At 35.9% G+C, this 21,367-nt stretch overlaps 2 protein-coding genes across 2 annotated transcripts in view; one reads left to right on the forward strand and one right to left on the reverse strand.

The window, feature by feature from the left end:
• The window catches only part of LOC136808480 (uncharacterized), a 209,915-nt gene that overhangs the window by 175,602 nt on the left and 12,946 nt on the right, over positions 1–21,367 (forward strand). The gene's annotated exons all lie outside the window — the stretch shown is intronic.
• LOC136808472 (zinc metalloproteinase nas-13-like) lies at positions 9,933–18,639 on the reverse strand. Its single transcript, XM_067065002.1, has 13 exons — positions 18,481–18,639; positions 17,722–17,958; positions 17,354–17,437; positions 16,545–16,664; positions 15,677–15,730; positions 15,379–15,408; positions 14,565–14,623; positions 14,325–14,448; positions 13,755–13,863; positions 13,081–13,256; positions 12,183–12,264; positions 10,798–11,060; positions 9,933–10,206 (listed from the first exon to the last, which is right to left on the reverse strand). The coding sequence occupies exons 1-13, from the start codon at positions 18,539–18,541 to the stop codon at positions 10,004–10,006; spliced, it is 1,602 nt and encodes a 533-aa protein (XP_066921103.1). The 5' UTR covers positions 18,542–18,639; the 3' UTR covers positions 9,933–10,003.

Genomic DNA, 21,367 nt, shown 5'->3' on the forward strand with positions numbered 1-21,367 from the left:
TCTTCTCTTATTAAAAAAAAGCTTTTACAAGAAAACATACAAAGTCCTTAGCATGGTAGGTTATAAATTTGAAGTGGTAACCATGGCAACATTGGCTGAAACTTTGTACAGCAAATGGCACCGGGGGGGCACTGGGTTTGCGGACTGACGGTATGTGCGGGCCAAAAATTGGCGTTTAAAATTGCACCCTTAAAGTGCAGCAAAAATCAGTGAAAATCATACCCTTAGAGTGCATTTTCCCCCAAATTTGCGATCCCTTTCGTGCAAAAAATGGTCAAAATTCTAGCATTTTTGGTCAAAATATCTAGATTTTTCAAGAATTTTCTGAAATTTCTACCCTTACAGTGCATCTCTAGTTTTTCCGACCCTTACAGTGCATTTTAAACATATTGGAAAAGGTACCCTTAGGACCCGCACATACCCGTCGGTCCTTTTACCCAGCTGCCCCCCCGGGCAAATGGCGTGTCGTTTTGGAACGCCATTATGATCCTTATCCATCCAAAAGTTGTTGGCGTTATTTGACTTGCAATTAGCTTTCCCCATTTTGGTAACCCAAACGGTCAACTTGTTTGGATGTGTTGGAATGCTTGCGTCTTTTTGTTTACAAATATTGAGTTGGAGATTTGAATTGTTTAAATCCGTTTGGCACTTACTTGCGACACGGTCGTTAGCGGCTGAACACGAGAGCCCACTGAATGATCCACAGGTCTTCTCATTCCAGTGTTTAAGAGTTTTGCTGTGGATTGTTTGACCATCCTTCAAGAAACAGGCTAAATTACGACAGTTCCAGGGACCATTCTTCAGGAACCCAAAAGCTCCATTCGCCAACAATGGCAAAATTGCAACGAAAGCGATTGTCTTCATTTTTCTGAAAAAAGAATGTAAGAGAATGCTCTAAGATTCATTTGTTTGTTAGGATTTGGTGGCCTTGCAACGAACTCACAGATATTAATTTCGTACTCTGTAGCCACTTGCATAGCCTGTACCACCCCACCCACGGCTGTTTTTTCTTTTTTGGAAAAACTTGCCGTGTGTCGCGTCATCTTTTCAGTCAGCAAAGAAGAGTTTGATACAGGCTACCACTTGCACTATTTTTTGATTTTTGTAATGCATGCGATCCAATCGTAAGTGTATTAGCCTCCGTCTCAGAACGCGGTCAGAAAATTTTGCGGATAATTTCACAGCGAAAATGCATCCAGTGAAATGTGAGTAATGTATCATGATTCAAGTCGACTGACATAATTATACACATAATACATGTTACAACTTCTGCCTACGGATTCTCAAGCTCAGCTATTATAAAACTATTACATGTTAGTAGCCGACCCGACTGACCAATGTTATGTAGCAGGTTGAAACATGAGTTTCTACTGGAAAGATGCAGTTTGTTTTCAAGTTAAATCTTCAAAATAAAGCAAACTGTGTGGGTTTCTTTACTTCCAAACAACCTACCAATAGTTTTGGAACACTCCATAATAAAGGAAGATGGCTCTTCTTGTGGATTGGCTTTCTGATACCCCATATAAACACGATGTGACATGAAATAGTAGGGGGAAATTTGTAAAATTGCTCGATTTTTTTGGTCAAAGCACTTGTTATACATTTTTGGAAAGCTAAGGGGTAGGGGAATCAAAATAACTTGGGTGCCAATTTTGTTTCGGACACTTTGGTGTGATTTTCGGACAAATACGACGGTCTCCGGCAAAAATCATAGGGTGAAAAATTAATGAAAATTTCAGCTTGAGAAAACGGAGACCTGTTGTATATTTTTGGATAGCTCTCAAAAAATTAAGATTAGTGATATATTGCGAGTATATGTGATTTCTTTACCTAACTCGAGATATTAATCCTTAAAAACAGTGTTTTTCAGTGTTTTTCAGCCAGAAACAGCTGTTTTGTCCAGTTTTTGCGCTTTCGGAAGCTCAATATCTCGAGTTAGGTACTGAAATCACCTATACTCGCAATATATCACTAATCTTAATTTTTTGAGAGCTTTCCAAAAATATACAACAGGTCTCCGTTTTCTCAAGCTGAAATTTTCATTACTTTTTCACCCTATGATTTTTGCCCGAGACCGTCGTATTTGTCCGAAAATCACACCAAAGTGTCCGAAACAAAATTGGCACCCAAGTTATTTTGATTCCCCTACACCTTAGCTTTCCAAAAATGTATAACAAGTGCTTTGACTAAAAAAATCGAGCGACCTCAAAAAAACGAACAAATTTCCCCCTACTAGAAAGTGAAGAGACATGATTTGTTGGTTTTTGTTTGATTTGTTGACTCATATATCTCATGGCAAATGGGATAGCAAATGACTTTTCATGTATTGCTTGGCTCTACATATGATAGCTCTATCTTTGAACACCTCCAGAATGTTGAAAAAAGCATTTTACGAGATAAGTTTCAATTATAATTTTCATGGAAATTTTTAATCGCCAGATTTGGCTTGGCGTCAGTTTTGTTTGGTTGATGTTTGGTATTGTGATCATTAAAAGCAATGAAATGCCACACAGTCACTCTACACATGATGCCTCCAGCCATGATTGGTATCAGAATGTTGGAAAAAAACATTTTACGAGAAATTGTTGATAGAAATTATATTGACTCATTTTACAATTTTGGCGGTGTGGGTTTAGTTGGTTGATAATGTTTACACTGTGGGATGGTTTTCAAAAAACTGTTATATTGATTGTTGTTTGTTGGAATTGATTACCAAAAAAAAAGAGAACCTTTTTTGATAAATACTTTATTTTTTTCATGAATCGAAAAAACCGTGTGGATAGTATGTCTTGTAGTAACACCAATGCAGTGTCTGTTTTCAAATTTTGAAAGCTTTATACCTACTGAATCTGTGGATTGAAGCTCTGACTAGCTCTAAGTTTAAAACTTTGAGCCATGTTTTTTTCTTTGTTGCTATTAAAGATAGATTTTTAAATTGTCGTAATGTAAATTTATGGTAAAGTTTTAGTTTTTGAGTTTAGTTCATCAGTAGTACATACAGTAGTATTTTTTCAGTAATCCTTTCTTGTAAATATAGTAACATTTAACCAGACTCGCTGCCCTCATCATATTCAAATTTGTATTTTTTTAGGACTGATAAGTACATATTTTTAAACACCAAAACAAAGCAAACAACATACCAGTTCTTTCTGGACAAATATATATGTATACTTTATTGTGTGCTTTGAGTTCTATTTTAATCAACCCTCTCAACTGCTGATCTTTCAACTATCATTTAGGAGTATAGAATGGGCTTCCATAGTACCATTTTCTCTAAGTATTTTGTGCAAATTTTCAACAAAGAAGTAGACTTCTTGACTGTCCTTGTCCCTTATGTTAAAGTTGTTCTGATGGAGGACATTGCTATTTTTGGTAGCCTTCACATATCAATAAGGAGCTTTGATGTAAATGTTTTTTCTGATGAAATCATACTAATCTGAAACTATTAGGCCTTTATGAACTTTCTAGAACAATAATCTTGCTCTAATCTTGAGAAACACTGGAAAAATAGGTTAGCATTCCCTGCCATAATTTCACAGATTTCCTCTGCTTTCTGCTTGAAAACGCTGTCGCATAGCCGAAAACGAAAGTGGAACTGTGAAAACGTCCGCAAATTTGGGCCCAGTCCTCTTCCGAGACGGAGGCTAATTCACCAGAATCAAAAATGTATTAAAGGAATATGTATCATCCATAACCAGCCGATAATTTTACAAACCACAAAACAAAAGAAAGTCGGAAATGATTCATTCTGACATAAAAAATCTTGAAGTCAGAATGAATCTTTTCGGACTTTTTTTTGTTTTGTGAATACACGTTGTTTTTTTTTAAGAAACACACTTTTAAGAAACATGAGACTCAGAATGCCTAAAAACTAAGAAACATCTAAGAAACATGCTGAGGCTGAGAATGAGAAAATAACATTTTTTACTCTGTTTTTTTAGAACCTTCCAATCTTTGCATGAAAAATAGGCTGATTATGTCAAAAAGTTTAGGAACATGTAAGAAACATTTAAGGCTCAAAAGGCCGATTTTTTAAAAAACATTGAGGCTGCTTGGTAAAACTAGTTTCTTAAAAAAAAAACGTGTATGTATTAGTTTCCCAGCTGGCACACGACGTTGTTTCAACGTTTATCTATCGTTCACAGCGTCCATTTAACGTTAGATTAATGTTGAAACAACGTTGTGTGTCAGCTGGGTAGCTACAATCACTGCAATAATATTTGGCAGTAAACGCTGATCTTTGATATTACAATTTATTTCTCCTCCCCCAAGCTTCAATGGTTGAGTCTGATGAACGCCAAAACAATGTTGTGTGCCAGCTGGGTTGCTCAGATGTGATATAATCATGATAGAAAGGACAATCTTCCAAAATTCAATCATGTTTACAAGTGATATTTTGATACTAAATTATAAATCCATGAAATCTTATTCAGATAATTCAAAATTCAATGTCGTTACCTTTATTGATGTTTTTGGTATCTTTGATTTTCTTCCTTTGTTTTGAGATTGCTTAATCAACAACTAGTTAAGGTTGTTATGATTTTGAAGTCAAATCTGAGTCTTATTTATACTGAAGGAGTAATGAATGAGTCATTGATAGAAACTGATTTAAAAATGAAAAAGATTTTAATTACTATTAAGATTTGAAGAAGCACGCTTTCCGCAAACTTTCTTGACGTAAAGGGTCCGATTCAGTTACAACCACGTTAAGGAAATTCTGCTCAACTAAAGCAATGTGGTTGAAATTTCAAGATAAGGATATTGATCAAACGTCTTTTGGATGTCATCTTCGTCGAGTCATCAAACTTCTTTTCATTGTATTTATCAACCATTCAGAAAGAAAAGAAAAATGGCGAAACCATTTCAAAGGAGAAGGGGTGGTCTAATTTCTTCCATGTGCTTCCATGAGTCGAAAATTAAAAAGAAATTAACGGCTGCAAAGAAGGTATTGAGGTATAATTATGCAAAGTATTCAATTAACTTTTAGCATTTAAAAATGATAATTAGCAGTTTAGTCTAATTATCCAATCCTGTCACAGTCTTTTGTTTGCAATGTTCATTTTTTCTTTTTATTTCCTATTTAATTAATGGAATAAGACAGTTCCCTCAATTAACATGTGATATCAATTAATGAAAGTACTTGAATGTACCCGGGTCACGAAATATATCGACTCTGAAAGTAATAAAAAAGCAGAAAGAGTTGATAGACCTAATTTCATACCGTGAAAAGCACAGCTCAAAATCATATATTTACGCTGTGCCGACGAATCGAGATTCTATTCATCGCGCAATCAGCGAAGACAAAAGTAACCATGACGACCATCCAAGATCTTGGATGAGCGTCATAGTCGATATTTTTATTCCCGTCGTTGAAAACACAACTTACAAAAAGTCATCAAAGCTTTGTAAAAAGAGTCAGTGATAGAGAATCATAACATAAAGTCTGTCTATTATTTCGATTCAATTAAAGTGACATTTCCATAATTAAAAGTTTAGTAATTACTGTTATACATTTGGGGATCATGTAAAAGATTTCTTTCGAAATAAACTCATTTCAACAACACTTGGAGGTTTCTGGGGAATTCGTAAATAGTAAACTGCATACTGATACAGTCTGCTAGACATTAATATGGTAATATTTGCTCTTCATCTTTGATTTTTTCTACAGTGATTAGATTGACACATGCGCGATAAAATTTCTAATATTTGTCTTCAGAGGTTACTATTTTCTTTGAAAACCTAACCTCTGATACTCAGGGTACTAATTTCAACCTTAACATGCAGTCCTTGTCCGTCTGGAACTATTTATTTCCCGGCTGGCACATATAACGTTAGATGAACGTTGAAACAACGTTGTGTGCCAGCTGCAATACTGACTGGTTCCAAAGCCAGCTCTAGTCTATCATCAGTGGAATTTTGACCCGTGCATCTTTGACGATGAGACTTTCAATGATGGGTATGATTTCAATGGATATTGTAGGTAGCAAATGTCCTTTTGGTGTTTCTTGGTGCTGTTTTCACTCTGAAGAGGCTTTTAAAATTAACAATCTCTTATCTAATTGTTCTGATACGATATCCCTATTCGCTCAAACCCTCGTAACTGTGTTTCATTAGATCATGTTGTTGGTTGTCTCTAAAGCCTGCCTTGTGTCCAATTAAAATATGATGCGAGAGGTCAAAGCAGTTATTGACTGTAGACGAAATGTGGTAGGCGTGATGAATTTTACAACAACACCTCCGAAAACTGTGTACTCCTGCTTTCTTGTATTCTCCTTTTCGATACAACGCCTCTCATAATAAAGCCTTGTCTATGTTTTTGTCCCCAATCCAATTCTGGGTATGCATAGTCCGATCGGGCTTCGTCAGGTTGTTTATTACTAATTCTTCAGGCATACCCAGGGGGGGTACTTTGGCAAAATAGGTGCTGGGTGAGGACAGTAAGGTTAGGATTTTGTCCTATATCCTCTCTAGGGGTAACAAATAGACAGCAAGGATTAAAAGGATTCACGGGTATTTTCCCTTTTGGGTCTCTTTTAAGAGTACGAAAACCGTGAAAAGTGAAAATCTCTTAAGGTTAATTTTCTTGCTAAAATTTAGTCGCTCTAAGAATCAGTTTTTTGGAGATCTGGCTCGCGCATTGCCAACATTCTCCAAGAAACTCTGATCCGGTTGAGCATTGGTTTTGGGAAAAAAATTATCTAATTTCACCCGTTCTGACCCACTTTTTATCGAACATTAGAATCTATGAATCATACACCTCTTCGACCGTAGCTGGTAATTGCTGCGTGGACATTGTTTGTTCGTTTTACCACCCTAAAATCGTCCCAGTATTTGTACATAAAGACAATAGAAAAAAGTGTAAAAAAAGGATTGGATAGAGTTTAGGTTGGTAAATTAAATAATCAAGTGGTACACGCCTGCCGCGCGACTACGGTCGCAAAGGTGTATTGTTTCGTCTAAAAGAAATATTAAAAACGTTCAGTCCGCCAAGTTGATATTAAAAAAGTATCAAACAGGCCTTAAAGTGTAGGTTATCTGTAACTGTAAAGCAAAATTTGTACATAAAAAGATATACCCCTATCTGACAGCTCCGGAGAACTTCTTCCCACAGTGCGAAGGAAAGTTTTTATCAAAATCTCAATGGGAGTAGAAACTCTATTATTCCAAGCTCAAAATATCTAGTGAGGATGGTTTGTGCAATCTCTTATATTGGATTTCGAAAATGAAAGTCAATTTTCCCATGGGGCTTAAATAGTAGGGTATCTTTCCCACCAGGGACAGAATTTTGACCAGACTTCCAAGTGGAGCAAGGTTCCAACCGAGTCTGCGACACCTAGCTATTGTAATATAATATAATCAGATTATCTTCAACATTGTGGACAACTTCCTTCTAAAACTTTAACCTCGTCCATGTAAGTTTAACAAGAAAAAAGGAAGCAATTAAAACAGTCTATGCACATTTTCCAACCGCATTATTTTATCTTGACAATCTTGGTTTCTTCTTTTTGCTTTTCCATTAACAAAAGCACATGGTAATAAAGGAGTTAGACCATCCCATGTCCTTTGAAATGGTTTCGCTATTTTTCTTCTTCTATCGGTGATTTTGTAGATAAATACAACGAAAAAAGATTGGTTACTAGTTAAGAATGACGTGCAAAAGATGTTTGATCAATGTCCTTATCTTACCTTTCAACCACGTTGCTTTAGTTGAGCAGAATTTCCTTAACGCGGACTGAATTGGAACCTTACGTCAAGAAAGTTTGAGGAAAGCGTGCTTCTTCAAATCTTAATAGTAATTAAAATCTTTTTCACTTTGAAGTCAGTTTCTATCAATGACTCATTCATTACTCATTCAGTATAAATAAGACTCAGATTTGACTTAAAATCATAACAACCTCAACAAGTTGTGGAGTAAGATAAGTAAGCAATCTCAAGACAAAAGGAAGAATAACAAAGATACCAACACAACAAAGACAAGGTAACATTATCTGACTTACTTTTCATCTATTAAGAAACAATCTAGAATCAATAATCAATTCAATGTCAACTAATTGTCATGTAACTTTTGAAAACTTTGTCTGTTTCTGATAGCTGTGGATTTATTACAAAGCTACCAAATATTCACCAAAATAAAGAATCTTATGATAAAAGATATCATATCTACTTTCAGAAAAATGAAGACAATCACTTTCGTTGCACTTCTGCCATTGTTGGCGAATGGAGCTTTTGGGTTCCTGAAGAATGGTCCCTGGAACTGTCGTAATTTAGCCTGCTTCTTGAAGGAAGGCCAGACAATTCACAGCAAAACTCTTAAACACTGGGATGAAAAGACCTGTGGATCCTTCACTGGACTCTCATGTTCGGCCGCTAACGACCGTGTCGCAAGTAAGTGCCAATCGGATTTAAACAATGGTGATATCCAACTCCACATTTGCAATCAAAAAGCAGCAAGCATCCCAACATATCCGTACAAGTTGACCGTTTGGGTTACCAAAATGGGGAAAGCTAATTGCATGTCAAATAATGCCAACAACTTTTGGATGGATAAGGATCATAATGGTGTTCCAAAACGACGCGCCATTTGCTGCACTAAATATTCCCCGTTGCCTTGGTTACCAGCTAAAATTTACAACCTTTCATGCTAAGGATGTTTTTCTTTGTACTTCTTTGTTTGAAATCAATTGAAATACATGAACAAGAAATAGATAAAGTCAGTTCTCTTTAATAAATTATTTCTGTAAACTATAGTATTGGTCCCCTTGCGTTGGAAGGTAGTTTAAATTGCTCTCTGCAATTCAAATCTTCCTCTAATTCGAATAAAATTCTTGATCCCTTGAAGATTGAAGTACTGTAGAGAGTGCCAGCTGTGTGATTTTCTAGGCCCGGTAGAAGCAGGGAGACTGGTGAGACTTCAGCCTTCCCAGCTTTGAGCAAATGAGATTTTTTTTCTTAAATTCCTAGCGAGTTTTATCTCATTTTGAGCCTTCAGGCTCCTCACTTTTACAAAGGTTCCGCCGGGCTTATTTTCTAGTGTCCATTTGTGCCTTTCAAAGATTTGATACTCCTCCAAAGGGTAAGAGAATGATTTGATGTTTTGATATTTTTTGCCTGTTGATTCATCCCTTGAAACTGAACAAAACCTCCAATTCTTTTGGCGACCCCGGTAAACCCACTAGCTTTCTCGAATATGTAGGTTTTCTACCTCGAAAAAATGGTTATAAAACATAACTTTGATACATATGTCCAGTCCACTATTGAGGGTCATGAATATAAATGTCTAATCTGCTCATCTTTCAGAAATTTTGATTTATTTTACCGAAAGAATTTTTTTCACACAACAACTTCTGTCTGCATTTTCAGATTTGTATTTTTAAGCTCGTTTTTCTCTCCTATAGTCTATTTTTTAAGAAGATTTTGGAATCCCTCAACCTTGTTTATCCCAGGCTTTATTTACGTTACTGATAGACGCCAGAAAGTACAATGGCAGATTATTTTCTGGCACTACCAGTATGCATAAAAAATCTGATAATACACAGGCCCGGGGGGCACTCGATTTTGAAAACGACCGTACGTTTGGCCAAAAATCAGGTCTTTAAAATCGGACCCTTACTGTGCAGGAAAAATTTGGCTGAAAATCGACCTTTATAGTGCAATTTTTCGAAATTTATTTCGAAGTCTCTGGTATTTTCTCAAATTTTACACCCTTACAGTGCACTTTTTTCCACTTACTCACAAATCAACCCTTACAGTGCACTTTACAAAGTCCAAAAAACCTACCCTTAAGGACCGCACGTCCGGTAGGTTACTTACCTGGAGTGCCCCCCCCCTCCCGGGTACACAGGGCACGTGGTTGGGAATCCCTAATATTCAGGGTGGATTTTTCTTTTTCCTTAATTAATACACATTCAAAATACTGCTTGTTGATAATAATGTACTTGATAAACCCTATAGGGTTACAGATATTTATTTGATTAAGTTTACCAGTACATATTTAAAAAATTCTCTAACAATATTCACAGGACTTCGGGCAATTAGCTTTCATCCAACTTCTATTTTCACTCTTGAAACAATACTGTTTCTTCGTCCAATCTTTGCAAAACGTGTATCGGTCTTTACAGCATGTTTTCAAACAATGTTTCTTAACCCATTTTTCATTGTCACAAAATTCACCAAGTTTAAAACAAAACGAATATTTGTCCTTCAGCTCTGAAAAAAGGGAAGAAAACTATTATTTCAATTTTATAATCACCAATTCAAATAATTCCTTTAAAATGGCTGTGGTGGGAGTCTGAATTTTCATAATTTTGAATTATTAAAGCAGGCTTTAGATTCGTTGGTAGCCCGGCTCCACGGCGGTTCCTAATTACAACCGTAAACCTCGCTGATCAGAAAAATACGATCCTCTATCGGATGAGACATACAAAATTTGGCGACGTAACCAAATTTAGAAACACAAAAGTCACTTTTAGAAAACTCCAGTTCCTACTACACGATTTTTTTATAAGAGCAAACTGTATAATAACATAAGGCTTCGATGGCCAAAATGTTCAAAACATGTTAAGAACATATTAAGGGTTTGCGGACTCTAAAACATCCGATTTCTTAGGAAAAGCAACAACAACACTCACCAAATGGTGAAAATAAGAACATGTTAAGAATATTTTGAGGCTTGAAACTGAAAAAGTTAAGAACATCCAAACGCTTCAAAATGTTTGGATGTTATTATAAAAAACGTGTAGTTAGACAAAAAACATAAGATAAGAAAGATTTTTGTTCAGCAAAATTATTATTTAGTACCTCCATCGTTATTTTCCTTATAATCATCGTCATCGTCAGCTTTATCATTCTTCGAATTCACGCCCTTATTTCCACCCTTGGCCGCCTTTAAATTGATTTTGACGCCCTTGCTTGATGTAATACCGATATCTCCTTTCTTGCAATCATAGTAATTATTAATTTTTTGGATGTCTCCTGTGCTCATATCCAAACGTCGACCGAGCTCTTCTTTAGCGTTCGATTTGGAAATTACCGTGCGCTCCCCGTTTAACGAGAATGCGTAACTGAAATATAGAGATAATACACATTTTTTACACCCCCTTCTCACAGACCCGGTAGAATTCTTTTAGCCAGTGGGGGTAAAAATAACGGATTGAAAATCGATGGGGATTGATATTCCCATGTTTTTTTATGGCCGTAAATTTAATTTCTTTTGTTTGCAAGTCAGAAAATTCAGTGGGGTCAGGAAAAATAGCATAATATTTTGGAATGATGATTATTTTCAGTGGGGACAAAATTTGGAGGATAATTTTCGACTGGAAACAATATTTTGGCCAATTTTTCCAATGGGAAGGACTCCCACAGTGAGTCTGTGAAAAGGGGGTGTGTTTTTATAAGAACCTAAGGGTTCAATGGCCAAAATAAGAGAAGTTAAGAAAATTTTAAGATTTAAAACTCAAAAAATTAAGAACATCCAAATTTTTGTCAGAGCTCTATCTTAGTAGGGGGAATTTTGTTCGATTTTTTGGAATCGCTCGACTGTTTTGTTAGAAGCACTTGTTATACATTTTTGGAAAGCTAAGGGGTAGGGGAATCGAAATTACTATGTTTCCAATTTTTTTTCGGACACTTTGGTGTGATTTTCGGACAAATATGACGGTCTCAGGCAAAAATCATAGGGTTAAAAATTAATGAAAATTTTAGCTCGAGAAAACGGAGACCTGTTGTATATTTTTGAAAAGCTCTCAAAAAATTAGGATTAGAGATATATTGCAAGTATAGGTGATTTCAGTACCTAACTCGAGATATTGAGCTTCAAAAAGCGCAAAAACTGGACAAAATAGCTGTTTCTGGCTGAAAAACACGATTTTCAAGGGTTAATATCTCGAGTTAGGTACAGAAATCACCTATACTTGCAATATATCTCTAATCTTAATTTTTTGAGAGCTTTCCAAAAATATACAACAGGTCTCCGTTTTCTCGAGCTAAAATTTTCATTAATTTTTAACCCTATGATTTTTGCCTGAGACCGTCATATTTGTCCGAAAATCACACCAAAGTGTCCGAAAAAAAATTGGAAACATAGTAATTTCGATTCCCCTACCCCTTAGCTTTCCAAAAATGTATAACAAGTGCTTCTAACAAAACAGTCATGCGATTTTACAAAATGCCCTCTACTATCTCACCTTCCAAAATGCATAATCGAAAACTTATCATAAGATTCGTCTCTGCCGGGATCCCGATATCTTTGAAAATTATACCACATATCTTAAAAGTGAAATAAAATATTTTTATACGTAATCTACACTTATGAAACAATGGAAAGATCTCTTATTGCTCGTCCCGACATTTTAGATTCACCGGGTTTTTTATGTTTTGTTTTCTTCGATTTTAAACGCTACCCCTGCAACCAAATTGCTCGTACTGACATTTTAGATTTTCTGGGTTCTTTATGTTTTTCGTTTGTTTTTTGCTTCAATTTTAGACAATAACCCTGCAAGTGATGCCCAAATATCAAGGTATACAGTAATAGAATCCGGCTTCCTCTGAAACTTTCGCTTGGGAATCTCATAGCGTAACTTGTATCGACTTCTGTACCACATAATATCTTCGCTGCCAAGTCAATAGTGAGTTTATGTATTGGAGGATACCGAGGGCGAACAAGAAAAACAGGATCCTTAAGATTTTCGGCTTATTTAAATTGACTGATTGAATCAATCTAACTAGCGTGTGGAAACCATACGGATCGCGTGTTTTAGATGTGAAGTATATTGATTATTCATTTCTAATCCAATAGTTTCATTTCTAGCTCCTTCAGGATTTTAAACTCAATGACTCCAACTACCAATTATAGACCTTTTCATAAATTACGTCATGAACACCACTTGCCTCGTATTCAAACAATTACCATGGTGATTATGTCCCTTGAGACATAAAATGATTTTTTCTATGAATAGAAAGTAGTTTTAATAAAATCAGCTGGGAGTTAATCACCATGGCAATAATTTCAAAACAAGGCAAGTGATGTTCGTACGTTATGAAAAGGTCTATTCTTAACACGTTATAAGTGTCTGATGTACCTACGTTTATTAATTTCATCATATTCAATTCGAACAAATTTATCTCTATCTCTTCGCGAGGTTTCATGAAAGAAGCCAAGTGAATGTATCAATTGATGGAGCGCTATTCCAACAATTAAACATGGCGTGCCAAGAACGATTTTTTGTTTACCGCCTTGTCGACCGACGTTCGAAGCACACCTAAAAAAAAGACAATGGATCATGCTCAGTTGAAAATAAAACATCAAACCAAGAGGGCTCCGCGTTGCACACGTCATAATTATTTCAACTAGAAATTTGTACGAGTTCCAATCCCACAGTGCATTTCGAAATGATTGGAAAACCGTGCTGAGAATTTATGTCCTTCCTTTTGGTATTGTAATTTTTTAACGTGCAAGAGTAATTAATGCAAAGGAAGATGGGATTACAAGTCGTTCAAACGAATAAATTTGTGCAGATTTGTTACTCTTTCTAAATTCGTCGCGGTATGCTATACCTACTTGGTATTCAAAACTTTCATTGGCCTGGAAATCCTGGCTCTAAACTGTTTTGTTAATTTTGTTATGTTTCTGGTTTACTGACTGGTTTTCCTAAAATGATTTGCATTCCAATATCAGAAAGGTAGCGCATGCGTAAACTTTATCAAGTCAAATGGTGCGCGAAGTTGAAGTTAAAGATTTGATCAAGATGTTATTTTACCCTCCACCATGCACAAATTCAATGAAACTTTTATCTTTGTCATTTTTCGGTTTAAAATTGACGCATGTCTTTGATTCAATGATGTTAATAGCTGATGCTACCACTTGTTCTAAGAGTAAACGAAAACAGATAGCTGAGTCTTTAATAACTAAAACGCGTACAGGACATTGAAATTTGCTTGAATTAAGGAAATTTCGTGTTATGGAGTAAGGTTTATAAGGTATTGTTAACTGAATCAACTATACAATTTGTTTGAGTTAAGGAGACTCCACTTTAGAAGAAGACAGCATCATATTGATTTTAATACACGGTTAACTTTCACCTATTTCGAACTCAAACAGAGTCTGGATCTGGGTTTATAATTTTCAGTTTACTATGGTGCAATTTATTTGCATTAGCCAATCACTGTGCTCAAAATCTTATTTCATATTCATCCTAAGTCTGCATGAAAAAGATCAAAGTGGTCCGCGAACCTGGGCAGATTCTCTAAACGGAGCCAAAGCCTTTAAAGAGTGAATACAGGCCAGCGCGGAGTAATTAGAATCTTCTCGGAGATGATGGTCAACTTACTTCCTTTCTCACTGAAGTTTCCATGGAAACGATAAGGTACAATTGCATGAGGCCAACGACTACTTTGTATTATACCACGTAACCTTAATTGGTTTAAAGGTTTTTTCATGTCTGATACTTCGACCTGAAAAACGAAAAAGGTGGTACAAAGTATTTAAAAAAAACTGTAATTTTGATGCAATATACACTTTTCATAGTAATGGATGACCTGTCATATTAAACTAAGATGAATTATGTTACCTCCAATTTTTTGTTTCGTATGATATCACCTTCAAAGAGTTCCACAAGATCACCATCATCTGATGAAATAAATAGATTCGGCAAATAAATTTCTAAGTTCAAAAATATGTTGCAATGACCAGCAGAATGTTTCTTTTCTGTAAGGGAATTTCATAAAGTTACATTTCTTAGATCTCATACCAGCGTGGTGACACTCCTTCAGTTGCCATTGATTGGGAGCACAAAAAGTGTTCTGATTGGGCTCTTCCAAAAAATGTTTGTACACCCCAGGGGAGGATATATTGTCCGGGGATAGCGAAAAATCATCAAAATTTGCCTTGTCCGGGGGGTCAACTGATGCTTGTCCGGGGGTAAGACCCGTTGTCCGGGGGGCCAACACTATGTCCGGGAGTAAATCACTGAAAATTTAAGCATATATCTTAATGAGAAACTACAATCAAGGTCATAATATTTGAGAAACAAGGGAAATTCCCCAGGAAGTTTTAAAACCACAATCGAATTGTAAGTGCTCTAAAGTAGGTTCGAAGGGTAGAGTTTTAGCTCTGAGTTTTAAAGCTAGACTTAAGACTTAGGAGGAAGACCTTAGGATCTGAAGATCCAAAAGTTCAAAAATAGTCCAACAAGGCTCACAATATAGCCTGGAAGTCTGCCAGCCCCTCCCAAATCAAAATATTCGATTAAATTAAAGAGATAGCCCAAAATCGACTTTCTCGCCGGAGCGTTAAATCTTGAAAAACGTTAAAATAACCGGAATTCTCAATATATTTCAACCATGATTGTAGCTTTAGTTTATTGAAATGGTAATGCGCCTTACCTGTAGATAATGTGGCTGGGAAATCCAACTCTAAGAGAAAAAATGGAAAATTTTTTTTATCTGCAACATGAAACATTTTTTAGTCAATCTTTAAACAGGGAAATCATTTGATTTGAGAAGCATGGAATCTACCAGCTTAAATCTTTCATTCTATTGCCCAAAATTCATCTTATAAGAATTTCCTTGCATACCGCGCACCTTTTCTGTCTCATAAAGTGCCCATCTGAGTGAAATCAATACTGACAGTTTATAGTATTCATTGATAAAAAGTAAAAATGAGTTGATATAAAATGCTCACCTGGGTCAATGTTGACGGACATAATTTGATCCATGATTGACAAACTGACATTGACTTTTGTGAACAAAAAATAAAAAAATGTTAAAATGGTTGAAAAGGCCTTTTAGACACCCCATTCTCATTTTCGGGTTGGGGTACTTAGGCAAAAATAGATGCTAGATATCTTCGAAATGGTAAGGGTTTTTGAACTTCCAAAGTCTCTCTAAGGGTTACAAAAACATAACAAAAAGTTAAACTAGCCCCCACTGCGATCTGGCCTTGGAAAAATCGAATTCATGATAATTTTTTGCCCTCACTCTACTAAAAATGGTCATTTGATGAATTTCTCCATTGAAATGGGTCAGTCTTAATAATGTCTTTGGGAATACAACAATTTTTGCTTCATTACAATTTCCTTTGAATTAATTTTTGGGCTTGAAAATAAAAATCCCCGACGGGATACATCAAATCCCCGAAGGGATACACGAGAATTGGAATCCATATTATGAAAAATCGGTTCATCCAAAAAACAGGAGATTGCGTTTCAATTCAACATTCTCTAAAGTTTAAGATTTTCCTTATTTTTCGGTCTTTATAAGGCACTTCCACTGAGTAAGCCTGCGACCGCAGTCGGACGCGACCCGAAGGCTACTCTTTCGATAGCTGTCTACCCGAAGGTGGGGGAGGGCGGCCACTCTTTCTCCCTGGATCTCTCCACTTACCCTTGATCCTTCCCTTAATTGCTGAGCATTAATGCAGAGAGGCATCAAGTACAATTTTTAAGAAGTCTTTATGGTATAACCTGGCAGGGTTTGGACCCACGACTTTGCGCACCGTAGCTGGATGCTCTACCATCAAGCTACGGTCGCTTCTAGTGTTGGTGTTTTACCTGGTGGATTGACAGCTTCATCCACTGAGTCTTCTTTGGTTAATTCAGCTTCTGTATGGTGATTCGTCTGCTGTGGTGGAGCATTTCCCACCATCATTGGCTGTTGCATTTGACCGAAATCTGTGGCGAATGAAGAAATACTTTCCCAGCTGACATACAATGTTTTTCCAACGTTTATCTAATGTTCACAACGTCCATATAACGTTAGATGAACGTTGAAACAACAAAATTTATATTAACTCTTAACTCGGTTCGGAAATCAGAAGAATATAATCAAAACCTTTCAGGTACTTTTTTATCTTTGATGCAGAATCGGTTCTTGGTTGTGACTTGATAATTTCTTTGCATTGATATTTGAGATAAAAGTCTCTTCGGTTGGAATGCAGGAAGGCAGACTTTCTCCAATTCATGGCGAATTCTATCTCATTTAGATCCTTTATTTTCTCCACTTTTATGGTTGTTCCGCTGGGCCGCATGCGGAATGGATGGGTATATTGCTGCACAAGACTGAGATTTTACGTTTAAGATTCTATTGCCTTCCACATTCAACGAGTAAAGCAAGAAGGAAATTTTATTTCTTCTCCGTTCCAGGCCTGGTTGAAAAACCGTCAAAGTGGGGAGGTCAAAGGCTCGAAATAAGATAAAATTCACTAGGAATTTGAGAAAAAAATCTCATTTGCTCAAAAGTGGGGAGGCTGAAGTCTATCCAGTCTCCACGCTACCACGTGGTCTGCGTTCCATTGGAGATTTTTTTGGAAAACCTTTGAGCAAAGCAAAAATGGAGTTTGTCGTATGTAAGAATATCTTACTGTTAGCTTGCATGGCGGCTGTATTATCCATCATCATATTATTCATCGGCATCATCCCACCATTCATCATACCCATATCGATTGCTGGAAAATAATTTGAAAACGATCTTTGACTCATTCAAACAGCCCTCTCTCGTACTCTGTTAAAGCAACGCGCTCAGCTAGTTAGAAGTTTTTATTTACCCAATAACTTCAGTATGTTTTCACAATCTTTATGATTTTTATGGGTGTTTTAGTTTCAAGTGTTCCCGTTTTATATAAGACACATGTTTCATATCAACCCAGTGAATCTATGGTGTGATATTTGAAGATACTGGAATTATAATACTTATAAATACTGTATTATAAAGAGACTGGAAACTACTCACGTGCTTGTTGCATAGGAACCATCATCATCCCTTGGTTACCACCCATCATATCTGGAGATGTACCTAACCATTGTTTCTTTTGTACAGCGCCGTTCACTGTAGTGGTTGTATTTTGTCCACCAGTCAATGTATTCTTTTGGTAAGCTTGTTCTAGATGGTCTTGTATGGTGTTTTGATGCTCGGATGAAGAGGTCATATTTGAAGCAGATGACCGTTTGGTGGGTACAGCAACAAAACCTGTAATGTTAGATGAGTAATAAGTATATTTTGCTGTCAATAAACTAAAGGCTTTTTGTGGGGCGGGTTCCGAGGGTTCAAAAAACCGTAATTCCGGTAGTCTTTCATAAGAAATACCGGCAAAGAATTTCTCAAAATTTCAGGCAAAAAGTGTTCGACCAGTACGGAAAGTCGACCTTTCAATACCGAAAAATCGATAATTGTTTTCATAAAATTCCGGCTTTTTTAGAACCCCCCGTTTACTCACTAATGATAAGCTTTAAAATTAAGAATTACCGATCCATAACTTAACTTAGCACCATTCCAGCTGCCAAAATTGAACATCAAAAGGGTGCCTGTATTTTCAAAGGAAGAAACTTAGGAAGACAAGAGTAATGGACGGATATACTAATGAAACAGAAGAAGTGTACACGCGTGATCAATCTAACTCAGTATCTCTTTTAGAAACCCATCTAAACATTGGACGAACATTTAAATAATGTTTAAGTGATAGCTTGGATGGAGGTGAGCTAGACAACTAACCGCAATCGATGTTGTACAAGAATACCAACAAAATTAACATTTTCCAATCAAGTATCTTCATTTCTATTGTTTCCTTTTGTCTCTCCCTTTGTCTTGAAATCTACATCATATTATTGGTCTAATCTAAGATACTATGAGTAAAAATTTCAATGGCTAGAAATTTTGATCATCGCATAGGTTTTACTTTTTTAGGTATAGAAGACTCTCCATAAAAGAGTGGAGAAAAAATCCTCCACCCTGCGGAGAGAAGAATCTTTCGAAACGTAGCCAAACGTAAATCTCGTGATCTAAGGGCCAGCGCAAACCAGTCCAACATTTCATCCAACATGATTTTCCAATGTTGGATGAAATTTTTGATGGAAAAACTTGCGTTGGATGAAGCGAAAATCAAGGCCGGGGCAAACCGGTCCAACATTTCATCCAACATCAGAAAAAAGGCATGTTGGATGAAATTTTGGATCGGTTTGCCCTTGCCTTAAGTCCCGATAAACTTCGAATAAAGACTCTCCATAGCTTAATACTGTCTGATTAGATTCTTAAAAATTCCCTTTCAAAATAACCCTTAATAAAAATAAATTTTGGTCAGTTTTTCGTACATCTCTTCTTCTGAAATTGCAAAACTTTATTCTTTATTGCGGACCATTTTGTTTCACTTCTAACTAGATTTAAATTGTTTTTTTACATTTAAACAATAGCGTTTGCGTTTGCTATTTTTTAACCAATCTGAATGTGAGTTTAAACAAGAAGAACCATTTTTAATTTCGGAAGATTTTTAAAACATTCAAAAACCTTTCTTATTTATTTTTATTTATTTGTTCTTTATTTAACGTTGGTAATAAAAAATAGTTACAAGTACTAATTAAATCCAACATGACATTCGAATATTTACTATATAGTAAATAATATTTTAAAATTTAAAAATACTAGAATATAGAACAGAGTTTGCATGAACAATAGATTTTGGCCTTGATAATTTTTCTTTTAAATTCAGCCAAAGATTCAATAGTTTTGAATTCTAACGGTAGTCTATTCCAAGCTTGGCCAGCTCGGAAATTAAAGGAATTCAAGCAAACTGTGTTCCTGGGAAGTGGAAGTCTAATTTGAGCGCCTCTTCGAAGACGAGGACGTTCGTTGGAATTGTCGTCCCCGTTTTCATTTACATCTTCATCCGTATCTAAATGACTTTGGATGAATTCAAATTGGTCCCAGCCTAATTTATTGCCGATTTTATTGACGCTTTTATAAATTTCCACAAGCACAACTTCGTTGAAAAAACACGTCTGGAAAGGTTTAGATAACGGAATTTCGCCAAACTGCGTCAAGAATTTTGCAGTGGAATCCGGCCCTCGTTTTCGGTGTTTGTCGGGTCGAATTAAAATATTTTTATGTTGACAGAAAAAGCTTCATGTAGCCCGACAGGGAATGCAGCACATCAAAGGGTGACTACTATCCTTCTCCGATGGTATATTGGCCCGCTCCTTTACAGCTTTAGCGTGGGCAGCCGCCAACCCACCATTGGAATGTCAGATAAGATACAAGATTTTTTCAGCATTTTGGTATTCGGTTGGTATAGAATAGAAGTGGTTTATAGCGTATTCAAGACAATAGAATATGAACAATATACACTCATATTAACATGATGTAAATTTTGATTTGCATTTTCAATGGCCTGAAAAAGTCGTTGCAAAATTTTCGAAAAACATGCAAACTAAAGGAAATCTATATATTTACTGTTGTGGTGGAATATTTTTTGAATGTTTTTCAAACGAATTAGGTTTTGTTCGTTTTACACTTCATTTTATATACAGTATGTTTGCTTTGAAAATTAACAACGGTTCATTAGATAAACAGAGGTTAAACAGAAATTTAAACCGTTTGCATAATACTGCAAACAAAGTATAGTTTAGACTGTGTTAATTAAAAGCTATTTGTACAATTTAAATGGTAACTTGTTTGTAATAATACTCGAGGAAAATTTTTATAGGAAATTTAAATTTTATTGGTTTTCGAATGTTTTGGAAAAAATTATTTTTAAATTGGGAATTTTTTGGAAATTGTGAATTCGTAGGGAAAAGTTTTTTGGATGTCATGAAAATATACAATGTTATTGACCGTTACAGTGATGGTAAAGGTGGGAAAATATGGCGGTACGGCGTTATGGCGGTTTACGGAAAAAGAATCGGCGGGAGAGTTTCGAAGTACTGGAAAACTCTACCAACTGTAAACTCTGTTCGGCAAAAAAACCCATTTGTGAATTTTTCTTCGGCTTTGGACTTATTTCTTAGATAGTGATTTGTCTTATATTATAGCAAAGTCTATCATGAAAAGTGAAAATAGTTCGAAAATTCGAAGTGGATTTTTCATTTTTCTTATTTAACAGAAATCTTGTTTAAGGGACAAAAACAATATTCATCTAACACCCATGGCATAAGATCCATAACACGTTGTATGGATCTTGAAACAACGTTGTTTGTCAGCTGGAACATATTTTCACAATCAAAAAGCAAATTAATTCTTTCAGTTCTAGACACCCGCAGAACGGTTCTCTCCAGGACTTAACTTCACCGCAGGCTATATCTCCGGAACTACCAGATCTCGCGAAACTTTTTTTCAAAAAAGTGCAAAGCTCTGGGACGTGAAAGGTTAATACCATCCAAGAAAGAATAAAATTGGCCGTGGTCTGCTCTTTCGAGTATTTTAGACAATGTCGGTCAATGATTTATCTACCGTGGTCCATATATGACATGCTATAAACAGCACCTAATCGGGGGTAATAGCATAATAAACACAAGATAATTGTTATGTCGACATGGAGATCATTTATTTATGTTGACATAACAAGATAATTATTGTGCGAGATAATTTATGTCGACATAACAAGATAGTT

The sequence above is a fragment of the Clytia hemisphaerica genome, unplaced genomic scaffold, assembly GCF_902728285.1.
Source record: "Clytia hemisphaerica strain Z4C2 unplaced genomic scaffold, Clytia hemisphaerica genome assembly, whole genome shotgun sequence".
Classification (NCBI taxonomy): Eukaryota; Metazoa; Cnidaria; class Hydrozoa; order Leptothecata; family Clytiidae; genus Clytia; species Clytia hemisphaerica.

What these genes read in the sequence shown, in the direction of transcription:
- LOC136808472 (XM_067065002.1), bottom strand. Translation starts at nt 18,541, where the DNA reads ATGAAGATACTTGATTGGAAAATGTTAATTTTGTTGGTATTCTTGTAC. An exon ending in TGAAGCTGTCAATCCACCAG is followed by an intron (nt 15,731 to 16,544) that starts GTAAAACACCAA and finishes TGTTCACAAAAG; the next exon opens with TCAATGTCAGTTTGTCAATC. An exon ending in GTCCGTCAACATTGACCCAG is followed by an intron (nt 15,409 to 15,676) that starts GTGAGCATTTTA and finishes TTTTTCTCTTAG; the next exon opens with AGTTGGATTTCCCAGCCACA.